The following is an 18,276-nucleotide window of genomic DNA, read 5'->3' as shown; positions in this document are numbered from 1 at the left end:
GTACCCTTTAAGTGTTGAGGTTGGCAGTGTAGGCTCCTACCAAGGAGTGCTTCAATCTTTAGGCATAATAACGTTTCAAGAATTTGCCATTGATAGGACCAATTCTTAAACCATCTTCAGCAATCAACTTGTATGCTCCATTTGTATAGGCTTCTTGAACAACATACGGTCCATCCCATTTTGAAACAAACTTGTTCTTATTGCGATGGGTGATAATGATGGGTCTTCGTACAGCAAGAACCAAATCTCCAACTTGGAAAGATCGAGGACGAACCTTTTTTGTTGAAAGTCCTAGAAATGCGAGCTTGATAACACTCAAGGCGTTGTTGTGCCTCCAGTCTTTTTTCATCCAATGCTTCTAATTCTTCAAGTCGTAGACGAACATTGTCTTCATTAGAAAGACCTTCTTGAATGGCAATCCTTAATGAAGGAATTTGGCGTTCAAGTGGTAGAATAGCTTCTACCCCATAAACAAGAGAATAGGGCGTGGCTTGGGTATGTGTTCGATATGTTGTACGATATGCCCATAAGGCTTCCTCAACTCTTTCATGCCAATCTCTTTTTGACTTCCCTACAACTTTCTTGAGCAAATTGCATAGAGTCTTGTTAAAGGCTTCTGTAAGACCATTGGCTGGAGCATTACACATGGAGAAATTATGCTGCTTAAAACCAAAGTCATTGCAAAGTTTGTCCATCAACTTGTTGTAGAATTCCTTCCCATTATCAGTGATGATGTAACGGGGTACACCATACCTAAAGATGATATTTCTTTTGATGAAGTTCATGACAGTTTCCTTCTTCACTTCATGAAATACAGTAGCCTCAGCCCACTTTGAGAAATAATCTGTTGCAGCTAGGATATATGAATGTCCATCAGAAGATTTTGGCGTCAATGGCCTAACCACATCTAATCCCCAAGCATCAAATGGCCACGAAGCTACAATACGATGTAGGGGTTCTGGAGGTTGATGAATGAAGTTTGCATGGAATTGACATGCTGAACATCTTTTCGCATATTCCATACAATCCTTGACCATAGTGGGCTAGTAATAACCCATCCGCTTAATTTGAAAATGAAGTTTAGGACCTGACTGGTGAGCACCACAAATCCCTAAATGAGCTTCTTCAATTGTCTTGGTAGCTTCCTCATCATCCAAGCAACGAAGGAGAAGACCATCAAAAGAACAGCGATATAAAGTATTCTTGTAATAAACAAAACGTGGAGCTCGTCGCCGAATTTCAGTTCTATGTCGAGGTTCATTGGGCAATTTTCCATGTTCTATATAATCAATGATAGGTTGCCGCCAATCTTCTCTTTCTATGTCAAAAACTGAAATTGAGTTTACTTTTTCTTCTATCTCATCCTCATCAAAGTTTGGAGGTATTACCCATGTTTGGCATATTGGAATCTTTATTTCGGGATCTTGTAAGGTAAGAGCCGTTGCTAATTTTGCCAAGGCATCAGTTTGTTTATTCTCATTTCTTGGGACATGTGTAATACTAACGTGATCAAACCATCCCAAAAGCCTCTTGGCGTATTTGCAATATGGAATCAATTCTGGCTTTTTCACGTCATAGTGCAAAAACACTTGATTTATGATTTACTTTGAATCACCAAAGACTTCCAAACGAGTTGTTTTTGCATCCATTGCCATTTCAAGACCTAGAATTAGCGCTTGATATTCAGCAACATTGTTTGAACAACATTTTGTAAGAGTAAATGCATATGGGAGTATATCCCCTTCTGGAGTTACAAACACTACTCCAGCACCGGCACCACAACGTTGAGCAGCTCCATCAAAGAACATCCTCCAAGGCTGTGAAATTTCAACGAGCATTACTTCTTCATCAGGAAGGTCATCAGACATCTCCCAATCATCAGGAATAGGATGGTCAGCAAGGAAGTCGGCCAAAGCTTGTCCTTTCACTGCTTTTTGTTGGACATATATTATCTCGAACTCTTGGAGTAAGAGAGCCCATTTTGCTAGCCTTCCCAAAAGAACTGGCTTAGTCATAATGTATTTAATGGGATCTGCTCGTGAGATGAGTCGTATTGAATGGGAATGCAAGTAATGTCTTAGCTTTTGAATGGCAAACATCAAAGCTAAACATGTCTTTTCAATTGGTGAATAATTGAATTCAGCACCATGCAAGGTTCTACTCAAGTAATAGAGAGCGTTCTCCTTTCCTTCTTCATTTTCTTGAGCCAGAAGCACTCCTAATGATCGTTCTTGTGCTGCTATGTAAAGAATAAGTGGCCACCCCTGTATGGGTGCTCGTAGAACAGGGGGATTTAGCAAGTATGTTTTGATGCTCTTGAAAGCATTTCTACATGCTTGATCCCACTTAAATGGGACATCTTTCTTCATAAGGCGACTGAAAGGTTGACAGCGTCCTGCCAAGTTGGATATAAACCTTCTGATGTAAGCAAGCTTTCCTTGAAGACTTTTGAGCTCGTGAATATTTCGAGGTTCTGGCATTTTTTGAATAGCATCAATCTTCGATCTATCAATTTCAATTCATCGGTGTCGAACTATGAATCCTAGGAATTTTCCTGATGTAACTCCAAATGCACACTTCATTGGGTTCATTTTAAGTTGGTACCTACGAAGTCGCTCAAAGACTTGACGAAGGTCTTGCAGATGCTCGATTCTCTTCTTCGACTTCACAACCAGATCATCAACATAGCACTCTACATTCATGTGAAGTAGGTCATCAAATATTCTTTGCATCCCCCTTTGATAAGTGGCGCCTGCATTCTTTAATCTGAAAGGCATAACTTTATAGCAGTATACTCCTTTTAGAGTACGAAAAGCAGTGAGCTCTTCATCTTTTGGAGCCATGCAAATTTGATTGTAACCAGAGAACCCATCCATAAATGAAAGAGCTTCATGGCCTACTGTAGCATCAACCATAATTTCTGTTAAAGGAAGAGGAAATTCGTCTTTTGGACATGCCCTGTTAAGGTCACGAAAGTCGACACAAACACGAATTTGCCCATTCTTCTTTCTTACTGGGATAATGTTTGATACCCATGTGGGATACTTAACTTCACGAATAAAGCCAACTTCAAGAAGCTTGTTGACCTCACCTTCAATCTGGGAGATTAACTCAGGCCGGAATCTACGTTGTGCTTGCTTCATTGGTCGCACCCCATGCCTTACTGATAAGTGGTGAACAACGACCTTTGGATCTAGGCCTGGCATTTCTTTGTATGTCCAAGCAAAAACATTCCTATATTCTTTGAGGAGTTCAACATAAGCATCTTCTTCCTCTAGGGACAAATTTGCATTTATAAAGACTGGCCTATGGTCTTTGGTAGCGCCATTGTTAACTTCCTTCAATTCATCAACTGTAGCCTGCATGCCTTCTTCAAATGTGGGTGGAGCATCTTCAGCATCGTCTTCAATAGGGGACTCCACTTTTGTGACTTAAGTGATTGTTATATGATTTACTGAAATGGCAACCTCGTCTTCCGCCTATTGTTTTGTGGACACCATTGTACGTTTTTTTGCAGTCAAGGTTTCTCTAGTATTTACTTCCCAAATACTTCTACGCTTCATGCGAGATGGAATGGAGCTGTGAACCTCATTTGAATCTTGATCCATAAGGAGTGTCTCATCAACATCTCTGTGAAGGAAATTTGATATCTTATTTTGCTTTTGTCTTAACTTCTCATCCTTTGAGAGTTGAGAAGAAGTAGCATAACTAAGTCTTGTAAGAGCGGAACTTCGAGTGCCATTTTGGGAAGAAGTTGAGCGACTGAGTCTTATAAGAACAGAGCTTCGAGTGCCATTAACAAAGTTATCATCTTCTTGTGCCCCCAACCTGTCGAAGATTGAGATAGGGGGAGTGGGTTGGCCAATGCGATAAAAAACAGATGGTTTCTTTGATGGCTTTGATGATCGTTCTTCTTCTTTATCTTCTGCCGAAATCACCAAAACACTAACTTTTCGAATGGGGATATGGATGGGGGTTGGTGGAGTATATCCAATTCCGGCCTTAGAACTTGTTGCCCCAACACCCTGGGCTTTCGATGTCTTTTGTCCTTTTCCAGAGGCTTCAGGGATGAGCTTACCCAAACTAGTTGGCTTCTCATGGTTATAACCAGCCTTAGCCACGAGTCTATACGCGTTAGGGTCAAAACCCTCTTCTGTTCTTTTAGTGGGCAAAGTCCCATGCTCAAAAATCGGCCCTTGGGATGGTCTTGTAAACCCTTTCAATGGTTGACTTGAGGATTTCAGTTTTATGATTTTAGTAACTGGCAGGTTTAATCCTTGCAAATCCTTTGATATTGACTCCTCATCTCCTGAAAATGGGGATTGACCTTCTTTTCTTTTGGCGACTGGAACATAGTGTAGTACAGGGGCTACTCTAGTTACTTCTGGAGTATGATGCTTCCTATTTTCTATAAAAGTCTCGGTTTGCTTGGTTTCCTTCTCCCTAATTGGAGAATTAACCCTTGAAGCTTTGGAGTGGGGCCTTTCTTCTTTGCTAGATAGTGAAGCCACAACTTGGGTTTCTTCTATCTTATCATCTTCCAAGTAAAATTTGGCATCAGCAAAGTGTGACTCAGCTACAGTAAAGGGCTTGTCATCAGCCACTATCTTCTTGACTTGTCCATCTTGGAAATATTTAAGGCATTGGTGATATGTAGATGGCACAACACCATACTCATGAAACCATGGTCTTCCAATAAGCAGCTTATAAGTGGTCTTAGCATCGATGATGTGAAAGAGTGCGCTTGATTCCATTTCACCAATGAGCATCTGAAGTCTAATCTTCCTAATAGCTCTTTGTCCACCCTGATTAAAGCCTTGAATCATTAACTTACTGGGAAGTAGTTCATCCAAGGAGATTCCTAATTCTTTCAATATTTTGAGTGGGAGAATATTGACTACAGACCCACCATCGATAAGGATACGATTAACTCGTTGTTCTCGAATGTACCTAGTTACAAACAAGGGGCGATTGTGAATCTTGGGGCCCAATAAACAATCGTCATCAGTGAAAATGATTGACGACCAGCATGCCTTGTACACAATAGCTCATTCTGTCTCCTCCTCGCAATCTGATTTTTCCTCATCACTTATTTGATAGCATGTGAGAGATGAAAAGACATAATTTTGAAAATGCCGGGGGATGAATTCTTGTAAAGTAACTGGTTGTCGTGGGCTTTGCACGGATTTACCTTCAAGAGATAGTACTGCTACTTCAGTTCTAGGCTTCATCACCTTCGTCGGCCTTTTTACTGCACAAGGTGTCTTTTGACTCTCCTTTGCATGTACATTGTATTTTGCTTTATGATTCTTTCGTCGAGTCACAAGGGTCCATCCTTCTTCATCGGTAATTAAAGGTTCATCTTTATAAGCATGTTCATCCCTATGAGGGTCGTTATCAGATATCTCAAGAATTGGTACTGGGGGAAAAGACACCTTTACCTCAATGGGCTCAAATGAACCAAATTGAAGGGTAAGAAAAGTAGAAGTGGTTGTTGAGGCCACCATGGCAAGATTAGAAGTCACAACTTCATCATCAAATGTGATCTTTCCTTGGTAGGCTAGCTCCATAATTTTATCTTTCAACACAAAACATCGTTCTATAGGGTAGCCTATGAGGCGATGATACTTGCAATACTTAGGGTCATTTGTTTGGTCAGCTTCTTCAGGACGCTTCATCTCTGGTAGCTCAATCAACTTCAACTCAAGTAAATGGTCCAATATATTGGAGATATCAGAATCAAGGAATGGATATTGTTTTTCTTGCATCTCTTGTAATGTTGGTCTTCTTCTTCCTTTATCTTGAGTGAAAGTAGGCATTTGTTCTTTCATCTTGGGCTTAATCGAAACTTTGAGAGGAGCAGTAGTTACAATCAAAGATTGCTTGTTTTCCGGTTTAGGAGGGAATTTGCCCCCTTTGCGAGTATCTTGTCTTTCTCTCCCCTTACGGGGTTCTTGAACAGGGGGACCTTGGTGGCCATTGGAGGCAATACTAAGCTCCATGTCATGAGCACGTGTTGCTAATTCTTCAAATGTTTTAGGCTTTATTCCTTGAAGAATATAGCTTATAGCCCAATTCATTCCTTGAATGCACATCTCAATTGCAGACGCCTCTGATAATTGATCCTTGCAGTTAAGACTAAGATTCCTCCACCGCTGAATGTAATCAATGACAGGCTCTTCTTTCCATTGCTTTGAATTGGTGAGTTCTATCATGCTAACAGTACGTCGAGTACTATAGAAACGGTTTAGGAATTCTCGCTTCATTTGATTCCAACTATCAATGGAGCCAGGTGCTAGATCGGTATACCAATCAAATGCATTTCCCTTCAAAGAGCGAACAAATTGCTTGACCATGAGATCCCCATAAGTTCTAGCATTGTTACAAGTTTCCACAAAATGGGCTACATGTTGCCTTGGATTGCCTTTACCTTCAAATTGTTGGAACTTCGGTGGCTGATAGTTTTGAGGCATCCTCAAGAGATCTATCCTTTGAGTGTATGGTTTAGCATAGGCAATAGATGCTTGACTTCCGCCCCCAACTTGATCTTTGATAGCTTCCTTGATTAACTCCTTGAGCTGGTCAGGAGAGATAGACCCATCTGTAGAGAAATTGAGATCCTTTGTTGAACTCTCGGGTTTGTCATTATGGGTTTGGTTTGGCCTAGAGCTTTCATCTTCGCGATTCAGTCTAGATGTATTCCCCATCTTATCCATTAGAAGAGTTATTTGCGTGTCTCTCAATGCTTCCCTTTCTTTCATAGACTTCATTAATTCTTCTAAAGTCTGAGCTATAGTCGAGACTTGTTCTTCCAAAGATGTTGTGATAGTCATCATGACTGGCATGGCAGATGAACTAACAGAGTGAGGAGAATCCATAAGCTTGGAAGTAGGGATATCTTCTGAAAAGGAGAACTCAGAGCCGTCAGGTAATCTGTTCTCTTCTTCAGCTATTGGAACTTCTTGGATTGATTCCGAAGTTTGAGACAAAGCTGGCTGAGACAACATTTGTTTGACAAGACCAACTACATCTTTGCTTGCCCTTTGCGTAGACAAAGCTGTTCGCGAATTCTGAGCTTTAGGAGTGTTAGAAACAAGTGAGGGCCGAGATATGGGCGTTGTTTGAGCATAAACCTCTGCAAGAGCCTTTGTTCTTCCCCTTGTCATAGGTCCAGCATAGGTAGTGTCAAAACTTGATGAAGAGTTTGAATCCATTATAGGATCAAGTTCACTTGTTCCAAAAAGGGGGTTGTTGATTTGAATATTCTTTGAAGCCATAGGACTTCAAATGATATGACAAATTGATGAAGAAGAGATGAGAGGCAGAGATTGTCCCACTGGGCGTGCCAAAAATTTGTAAAAACAAATTTCTCAATTGAAGAAAAATCAAACAAATTGAAAAAAAATGAGTTCTACAAATATATTTTTTGTATTAATCAAGTAATGAGTTCAATCTCAATTTTTGACAAATGCTCCTCTGATTCTATCTTCTTTATGGTCTTGACTCAAACGCGAAATTTTCTTCAATTTGGTTGAAAGATGGATCAAATGGTCTTCATAACGAATATCTGGCTTTAAGCTCGTTAGAGATTTGTTGTCCTTCAAGTTCTTCAAGCCCTTCGAATGTTCTTCAAGTTCTTCAAAGATTCTTGAGACAGAATTTCTCCAGAGCTTGGGTCTCTTGAAAACTTCCTCTTAAAATGAGAGGGGATGTCCTCTATTTATAGTGATTTTAGAGGATAAGCCCCACTTTGAGTTGATATACTTGAAAGTATGTAGTAGACTTTTGATTGGCCCAAATTCTTCTTAGAGATAATTATCTCTATTTATCTATATCATATTTTGATAAAGATAATAATCAACAAAGATAAATCATTATCTCTATTTAGTTTATTTTAATAAAGATAATTATCCATAAATTTTGAATAGGAAGTTTATCTTTATTTTGTGGGCCAAATGACATGTGGCAAATTTTGATATGCTAGTGTGATGTCAATTTGGATGACACATGTCATCATCTAATTTAATTAATTTAAGGACATTAATTTAGAATTTGCCACTAAACTTTGATGTGGCATTTTATAATTGGCTTAAAATTTTGCCTCTTACAGTAAGATTATATAAAAATTAATCTCATCTCCTTAGAGAAAGTCATGGAGCTAGCTATTAGAAAATAAACAAGAAATTTTGTTTTTACCTTGAACAGTTTGTTACAATCCAATCAACACCATCCTCCAAACTATCCAATCTTCCCGCTGATATGGTTTGTGAAATCGTAGATGGATTACCTAATTTCAATGATATTAGAGTGATTTCAGCTGTTTGCAACCCTTGTGTAGGTTGATCTGGGGTTTTTTTTTATCTTGGTATGTTCTTCATGTTCAAGATTTGTGTGAATGGAGAGAGAGAGAGAGACAAATACCACTTTTTGATCTTCTTTCTCTTGCATTTTTTTACTATTTTTTGTTTTGGGAGGAGAGAGACATAAAACTTGAGCAAAAATACCTATTTACCCTTAATTTTAACAAAGGTGGGTTACGGATTAGTAAGGGAGGGAACCACAGGTAGGTAAAGTGTCAAAATTGAAACCACGGATAGGCAAGTCAAATTGTAGGCAAACCGCAGGTAGGTAAAGTGTAATTATCCCTATAATAAATGAATATTTTGAATAACTCTTTTTTATTGGTGACACGTAAGTTTTTAAACCCTACATGGTAAGTATTGCAAGCTCACTTTGGGTGAATTAGTCTTATTAATTAGTAAGAACTAGTCTCAGACCCATGCGATGCGTGGGAAAATGTTACATGATTATAATAGAGTATAATATAAATTTTATAGGTTAAATCGTTTAGTAGTGCATGCGTTATTTTAAAAAAGTATTCTGCTTTAGGGTAATTACGTTTCCCTCTCCCTCCCTTGAGGTTTGAGGGAATGACATTCCACCCCAAACATGAAGGGAAAAAACACTCCCCTCCCTTGAGATTTAAAAAAAAATTAACAATCACCCCCTTCTATTCATATTAGTAATGAAATATTTAAAATTTTTATAAGAATCTCTTTACAAAAGTCTAACCATGATTAGTAAAAATTCAAATGATGAATTTAGAATAAAATTTTATCAAGCACCAAAACACTTTGCATAACCCATAGAAAAAAGAAAAAAGGAGCAAAGGCCATACTTAATATTTTAAAATACACTATAATTAAAACTTTAGAACAATGGATTTTAATTATTAAATTTCCTATAATCTTGGAATCATTCCCTTAAGCAAAGAGCAAGTTAGTATACAATATTTTTAATATTAATTTAATAAAATTTGGTCAAATGGATGTCAAAGGGGGAAAAATATTTTTTCCCTTAATATTTGGGGTCGAGTGTCATCTCCCAAACTCTCTAAGGGGAGAACATATAATAAAAGTTTCCTTCAGTTGCAATATATAATGGTATATGTATGAAAGAGGTCATTTAATAAAAAGATTTGAATTTCATAGTTATAGTGTTGTTTTAATTTTTTTTGGGTGAAAATGTTATTTTAATATTGCCATAATCTTTAATTGAGAGAGAAGAGACAAAATTTTACTGAAATCGGAAAGTTCAAGCAAATTGGAATCTTTTTTTAATCGAAAAGGGGAGTTGAAAGAACTCGGAGAAGAGCAAAACGTTATTTACATAAGGAAGGGGAAGAGATAAAAAAATAAAAAAATAAAAAAAAAAAAAAAATAAAAAAAAAGGAAAAAAAAAAGAAGAAGAAAAGAAATGGAAAGTTGAAAGAACTCAAAGAAGAGCCAAACAGTAATTACAATTGGAAGGGGAAGGAATAAAAAAAGGAAAAATATGAAAAAAAATGTGTGGACGATGATGTGGCTCAACTGGAACATAGCAACGATAAAATGCTTCGTAGCAATAATAATAATAATAATAACAAAAACAACAACAACTAGTTGCTAACCCGTGCAATGCATAGAAAAACTATTGACTTTGAAAAAAATCCAACAATGAGTAAATAGACATTCTGAAAAAAAAAATTGAAATTAATCCAAACAAATAATTAATCAACCACAAATATAGATTTTAATAAAAAAACAAAAAATCACATGAACCTAAATAAAAAGGATTTAAGGTGAAGAATTAAAATCAACCTACTAAGATGCAAATACCAAAAACCCCAAAAATTAAAATTTCAAAATTTATAGAATCTCCAAATTGTACTTTAGAACCAAACTAAATTCAATAAATTTATATATAACATACCAAATAAAAATTTATCGTTTCTTAGGCTAGAAGACATATGTTGCATCTTTGATTTTTCTCCAAAAAAATAGAGATGCTTTATTTGCCATGTACAATAAAATAAAATAAAAATAGTAGAAATTTCAACCCAAAAACCAAACCCACGATTATCAACGTGAAGTTAGTCTTTTTTTTTTTTTTTTTGAGTCCTATCATAATTTTTGTTTTTATATAGATTATCAACGTTTGAGTTTAAGTTTAAGTTTGACTTGTTTCACTCCTTCTCTTAGGTTTTGATTAAACAAAAATAATTTTATTTAAAAAAAATAATAATGATGAGTTTGAGTTTAAGTTGGAGTTGTGCTTGCTCGAACCTCCACCACACCACACATCGAAGCACACCATCACATAGCTCGCCGGAGCTGTGCGTTCAGCTTGTAAACATATTGGAGCCGCCGTGAGCCACGATCCAAAGGTTTGTTTTTCATTATTTGCCCTTTTCCCTAATTTGGATTTCAAATTATTGATGGGTTTTTTTTGGGTTAATGGGTTTTTTTCTAGAGCCTCATGAATTATTTATGGTTTTTTTTTTCTTCTGTATTTTGGTATCTTGATGGGTTTTGATTAAATTCCTAAAGTGTTAGAATTCAACCCATAAAATGAATCTAATTGTATTTCTTGGAGAATTGTAGTTCTTATAAGCTCTAATTTAGTTCCAGGAGTATTAGTTGAAATGTACAAGTTCTAATTAGTTGAAATGTATAAGTTCCAGGAGTATAAGTTCTAATTGCAGGAATTTTGTGTTAAGAAGAATGATCATGTTGAAGTAATTTGTATGATCGGTGTTTATGGATTTCTAGTGAGTGTGGTTTGTACCCTTCAGTGGGCCATATATACTAGAGATATGGATTGCACTTCATTTTCATGTTTTTATTTTAGAATTTATGTTATGATTTTCGCTTTTAGGAGAGCAGCTTGGATTTGTAATCTATGCTTCTATTCAATACTAAGAAGAATTGTATTGTTCTCATTACATAACCTTTACTCAGATCTGTCTTGGAGCTAAAGAGTTTGGAATCAGTTGAGTGGTCTGTAGATATTGTAAGTATTTAATTTTGGATAATCTTTTACATTTTATTCATCTTCTCTTCAAAACATGCCTTAATTTATTTTTTCTCATGTTCATTGTGTTTCTTTCAAGCAGCTTGGCCTGTAATAGTATCTATAATGTCAGTATCGAATCCTTCAAGCTGCTTTAAGGAAGTTGAGTGCCACATATGAACGATTGTCATTTCAGTTGGCAAAAAACTTACAAAGTAGAAGACAAAGGGCCATCCGTGACCGTCAAAAGGGCAAATAACACAATTGCTAAATACATGACAAGGTTGATAAAAGTGTCATTGCATTACATATCATATTGACATATTACTACAATGAATTTCATTTTAGAATTCGTGATGAAGAAGATGTTGAAGTAATTGAAGTGTTACATTCCTTATATCCACTTCATAGACCTATTGTGGTGCATAGCTTGACGAGCAGCCTGTCCCGAAGTATCATACGAAGTAGCTTGGAGATGGGAATGGCTGTGGTGTGCATTAGAGTAATTGGAGAAGGAGAGCATGAATTCGACATGTATATCGTTGGACGTTACATGCATTCAACTGCACCTGGATACGTGCACGGATTCGCTTTAGGGTAGAAGTTAAGACCATTTTTAAGCTTTAAACTTTCCATAGGCTATTCCTGGATTTATACATGGATTTGTTTTTGTTGGGTTGTACTTAAAGAGATAATAGTACTGGGTAGTAAACTTATTTATTTATTTATTTATATATTTTTTATACAAGATAGAATTTCTACTTTAGCCTTATCTAAGTATATATGTGTGTGAAGCTCCCTCCTAGAGACTTGAACCCCGGCTATTGTCCTCCACACCCCACAAGCATTTATACTTATGGAGTGACTACCGCATCAAGGGTGAGCAGTGACGGCAGTAAACTTTCAATTGTTGGTGAATGTGAATTGTACTTAGTTTCTAATAAATTGGTCTTCATACAGATACAATTTATTGCAAATGAAATGCATACATGTGGATATGCAAAATTGCATGGAATGTTTCTTTACCAAAAGCATTAATACACATATGAAATGTTTCTTTTGTTATGCATTCAAATCTTTTTTTGACAACTGATATTTTCTATTCTAGAGTTTTCTGGAGTTTATGTAGAATAATGTGAGCATCATATTGTGGTTGAAGGGTTATAATTGGGAGCAGAGCATGAGCATAGGATGAGGATAGCTCAAAGGAGAAGCGTAGTAGAATCATTGACAGAGCCATTTTCGCTTCTATCATAGAAAAATGTTGTCCAATGCATATCAAGGACCCCATCCGAACGGGAAAAATGAAACTTGACCCTTTGTAACTTTTGAAACTCCTACAGCAAACCTATTTGGATTGTAGTCCTTTGCATCATCACCCCAAATTTATGCATTTTTTAAGCTTTAATGTATTTTATGGTCTTGGATGGCTTTTGCATTGGGTTGAAATCCTTGGTTTTATATTTGTTAAATATGTTTGTAATGTGACATGTCTTGTACATTTTTTATATTTGTTAAGCACTATTTTTTTTATAATGATTGCAATAGCTCATTGTTAGGTTTGTGTGAACAGATCTTCAATAATCAAGATGATTTAAATTCATTGTCAATTTTATTTTCAGCTAGATAGACTTTGTATCATTAATTGTGCACCTATTGTAACCAAAATTTGCTAAATTAAGCAAAATCAAAGACATTTCAACAATTCTTTTATAGAATCAAAATTACACGAATACTTGTTTAAATTCATAGACTGGTCATGAATTTTCAAATAAAACAAGCCAACTAATACTTCTGTACATACAAACTAAAATTCGACATAATAACAACTCAATTTAGAATAAAAAATGAAATAAAACCTGTCACAATTTAATTTAAAATAAAACCTGTCATGATTTAGAATACAAAAAGAGGATCATAGGATTACAAAGATGACCGTACGTTGGGAATACAAAAAAGAAAAAAGAAAAAAAGATGGTTCTATCCACCACAATTTATATATATTATATAACCAGAAAATATTTGCTTCCCAATCCATTCTTTTGGACACAAAACTTGTTTGTACATCAACTTTCTTGGAATTGTTGTAATAAATCTTACATAAAAGAATGTACAACCAAATACAAAAATAAAAGTAGAATGAACACAGTTAAAAAAAATTTAATATATTCTAATTAAACGCTAAGTGGTCATACCATAAATGATGACTGGTTGGGATGTATATACATAGTAGATGATGATGTAGAAGGATATGTCACAGTTTGCAAAGAGTTCTAAAGAAGATTGACAAATGAAAAAATGAATAAATAACAAAAGCATCTATTACAGAACAATTTATACTAAGTAAAAAAATCAAATACATCATATATCTATACAAAACTTGTGGAGCACAATGTATTTGCTCTAACTAACGGGTTCAACCTTGCCATTGAAAATTCCTAATTTAAAAAACGTAAAGGCTTATTTTTGAAAATATCAGCAAAGGTATGTATTATCTTGAAACTAAATATATTATAATTAAATAATCTCAGTTTGACTTTGTTGATGCATTGACTCCCAATGTGGTGTCAAGCTTGTATTTGCAACATACCTACAAGAAGTAATTTTATAAACCAAAAATTTTAATAATAAATTAACACTACAACTCAATAAGGTCATGTAATTACCTATGATGTTTATGTGTCAAACAATTGGTTTTCATATGGTCTGTTTCTTTGCAAATGCTACATTTTCTCTTCTTCGTCAATTGTTTTTCTTTTGGATGCTTTTGTCTCAAAGCTTTAGGCCTTCCCTTTGAAGGAACGTGTGGAGGGTCTCGCAAAGTAATTGGAAGATTTAATAATACTTGATTGTTTAATGTAGTATCATTAGGACTTCCTAAATCATCAACATCATAAACATCTTGCATGGCTAGAAGCTCCTCATGAACTTTTCGTAAAATTTGTCCTAGATGCTTGTATTTCTTCTCTAATTGTGACCCTGCCTCCGCAACTTCCAAAAATTAAAGCATCAAATTATTTCTCATCATGGTAGAAAAAAGTTGAGGCTCCACCTGTACGACATCACCAAATATGTCATGTACAATGTGCTTCTTGGCATTAATTGTCCATCTTTGTAAAATATAATGTGATGGAAAAAAGTGCACAAGAGATTTCTTCACAAAAATAGCAAGGATATGCCTAAAAATAATTCCAAAAAACTCAAACATATGGCATGTACAAATAGCTTTTGTCTCAACACTATCAAGAGACACTTTATAAAATAGACTTTCTTTCCCATGAGCTACCACCTTGTATATCTTCTTCACAATATTTGGATGCCTTGTATTTTTTACTACAAAATAACTCTTCTTTAAATTTCATAAACATCTTTTTTGTATAAACTTTTGCTATCTTTGCTTCCAACTTATAACATGTTTTCAAAACTGGCACTGAATTTTTTGTCTTTACATCTTGTTCTTGCTCTTTGAGATGATGTGCATTCAAAGCTTGCTAGTATAGATACAAAAAATCACTTATTGTTGTACTTGAACGAACATAATCTTTAAAAATTTATTCATGCTTTCACTCCTTTGAGTTGTAGACATCCCGGCACAAAATGACCTTTATAAGTAAGCTAGAACCCATCTTTCAAGCCGCACGTAAAGATTTTCCAATCAATCATTATCCCTCAATCCACATTCCTCCATAATCTTACTCAATTCTAACTCAAACTCTTCAATAGTGACTATATCATGGATGCAATGGTGAAATTCTCCCTGAAAAATGTGGATATTTATTATATACATGGGACAACTAGTTTGAAACTTTCAGTAAAAGATGCCATATACACAATCTATGAGTTGCATTTGGCAATACATCTGCAATTTTCTTAGCCTTAGCCTTGTTATCATCTGTTATAATTGTAGAAGGAGGATTTCCAATCATTGCATTAAGCCAAGTCTGCAACAACCATATATAAGATTCTGTTGTTTCATTGACAAGCAAAGCACATCCAAACATCACAGATTGATGATGGTGGTTAACCCCTGTGAAAGGAACCAAAGGCATCTTATAACGATTTGGTTGATATGTAGCGTCAAAGGTAACAACATTTCCAAAATATTGGTATGCCATTCTTGACCTAGCATCTACCCAAAAGCAATTACCCATGCACCCATTTTCATCAACTTTAATTGCATAAACAAAACCTGGATTTTTACATTGACTTCAATAAAAATATTTGTACATTCCCTGGGCATCTCCATCTTGAAGCAACTTTCTTCTTTTACTACCCAAATAATTTTGAATATCGACTAGAATACATCTAACATTATAATCACCACCAGATTCTTTACTTAACATAGACATTATCTTGCTTGGGGCTATACTTGACTTATTGAGTGCATTTATAAGATTCTTTTGGGCACTTTTTATCACTCTATGCCCACGAAGCAAACTTGTACTCTTAGGAGTAAGAAGCTCATGATTTTGACCCTCCACAAACTTACATACAATCCATGCATCATCAACTTTCTTTAAACCTATCATTGCTTTGCATCCCACTCTTGTTTCTGCATGATCTAGACTTGTTCCTTCATTGTCTTCATTACATTGAAGACGAAATCCTTCTTTTGAACAAATATATTCAGTTCCAACCAATATTTTATCTTTATTCTTTCGAGTATGATTTACTCAGTATACTAAAACCCTTTTGTCTTGCATATGCATTATAATATGCATGAGCATCCTCTAAGTTATCAAACACCATATTAAAACTTGGTTCTGAATGCCTATTGCATGCAAAAAGTTGATTTGAATCATCCAATGACAAGTCTACATTATTTTGATCTTCGTTTATTTTTGACTCATCATGTACTAAGTCATCCACCATATCACAAAGTGAGATTGTTTTAGGTTCTTTGTTGTTCGCACTCATATTTTCAATTCAAGTAATTTTAAATTTCAATATGACCTATAAAAAAAAAAGAGAAGAAAAATTCATAAGCAACAACTAAGAATAAATTTAAATTTTGTGCTATTACAATACTAAACTTGCCCAATTTGGCAAACTTGTTCTATTACAAAATTAAAATTTAATTGGAAAATTTTACGCTAATATTACAATTATCATTGAAAAATGGTAACGTTTCAACTCAATTTAGGATACAAGTAAAGAGTAAATTCAACCACTTAATGCAAAGCCAAACAACCAATTTGATTGTTTAAAATTCAAACTAATTCCACAAAAGCACAACAAAGGCAGGGTGCATTTGAACACCCTGCTCAACAATTCAATAAACTTTATTCCATAAAACAGCTCCAACTACATCTTCATTTGCACTTTGGTACATATAGAGAGCAAATTGACCTTACAAGTAGGAGTAAATTATATTTGAAACTAAAAGTATTATAATAGCTATTAAATAAATGATACCACAATATAGATACTAGCTGTGTCTCAAAGGCTAAAGTTGATAGTGGAGAATTCAACAATCACAATAAGTAAACTTGTTGAAAAGACACCTGTAAGAAAAAACAAGATTTTCATTCAATTAAATTCATTTTGTGGTTGAACTAATATAGAGACTAACAATATAGAACTTTTCAGTGTTGGATTCCTAATTGAACAATATCCCAAGAAAAGCAAATCCAAAACTTTAAGTCAAGGTTAAAAAAAAAAAAGGAAACACAAATTGAAAAATAAAGAAATATGAAAAATTGAAAGAAATATATTTAGGAAACAATTCAGCAATCCTATCACACAAGAAGTAACATTCTTTTGAATCTTCTAAAATTGGGTTAGGAAACTACCAACCCAAAAAAAAAAAAAATCAGATTCAATTTAGTCAAGCAAAAAAATGTGCATAATCTATGTTAAATGACAGTCATCTCCTACACCTTATGCCATGGACCTGAGCATTAAGTTGTCATAGCAAAGCCATACATAACAAACAGGACAACATGAAGATATAATGATTTGAATAAAAAAATAATCAAACAGGATAACATAAAGATATTTGAGCAAACATACACATGGTATTCATTAGCAGATAATAGAAACTATGGTCAAAATTTTCCCTACAATTTTAATTTGTATAATCAACATCAAGAATTTTAAGTTTATCAATTAGAGCTTAGGTGTCAGTCTTATTCTCACAATTTTATGACCCCCTCCCCCTAAAAGGAAAAAAGAAAAAAAAATATAGATTAGTTGAAATTGAAACCATTTAAGTTGAAAGCCATCATATTGATACCTAAATTAGGGTTACAAATACTAATACAGGCCAAGCTGCTAGAAAGAAACGCAATGAACGTGAGAAAATATAAATTAAGACAAAAAATATAGATTGGTTAAATTGAAACCATTTAAGTTGAAAGCCATCGTATTGATACCTAAAGCAGGGTTACAGATACTAATACAGGCCAAGTTGCTAGAAAGAAATGCAATGAATGTGAGAAACAATAAATTAAGGCATGTTTGGAAGAGAAGATGAATAAAATGTTATGTAATGAGAACAATACAATTCTTCTTATTATTGAATAAGAGCATAGATTACAAATCCAAGCTATTCTCCTCAAAGCGAAAATCACAAAAAAAAAAATTCGAAAATAAAAACTTGAAAATGAAGTGCAATCCAAATCTCTAGTATAAATGGCCCACTGAAAGGAAAGGATACATTTCAACCACACTCACTAGAAATCCATACACACTAACTAGAAATCCATAAACACCGATCATACAAATTACTTCAACATGATCTTTCTTCTTAACACAAAATTCTTGCAATTAGAACTTATTCTCCTGGAACTTATACATTTCAACTAATACTCTTGGAACTAAATTAGAACTTATAAGAACTACAATCCTCCAAGAACTACAATCAGATTCATTTACAAGTTGAACTCTTAACAATTAGGAATCTAATCAAAACCCATCAAGATACCAAAATACAGAAGAAAATAA

At 34.8% G+C, this 18,276-nt stretch overlaps 1 protein-coding gene and 1 pseudogene across 1 annotated transcript; both read right to left on the bottom strand.

Annotated features, from left to right (window-relative positions):
* Nucleotides 1–2,519: 2,519 nt before the first annotated feature.
* LOC142644177 (uncharacterized) lies at nucleotides 2,520–4,826 on the bottom strand. The gene is made up of 2 exons (XM_075818846.1): nucleotides 3,551–4,826; nucleotides 2,520–3,430 (listed from the first exon to the last, which is right to left on the bottom strand). The coding sequence occupies exons 1-2, from the start codon at nucleotides 4,824–4,826 to the stop codon at nucleotides 2,520–2,522; spliced, it is 2,187 nt and encodes a 728-aa protein (XP_075674961.1).
* Nucleotides 4,827–14,332: 9,506 nt separating this feature from the next.
* On the bottom strand, nucleotides 14,333–16,203 carry LOC142644176 (protein FAR1-RELATED SEQUENCE 5-like; annotated as a pseudogene).
* Nucleotides 16,204–18,276: the final 2,073 nt, after the last annotated feature.

This window comes from Castanea sativa, chromosome 7 (assembly GCF_040712315.1).
Source record: "Castanea sativa cultivar Marrone di Chiusa Pesio chromosome 7, ASM4071231v1".
Taxonomy (NCBI): Eukaryota; Viridiplantae; Streptophyta; class Magnoliopsida; order Fagales; family Fagaceae; genus Castanea; species Castanea sativa.
The sequence above is the reverse complement of the archived record's forward strand: the minus strand, read 5'-3'. Positions and strand labels throughout refer to the sequence as shown.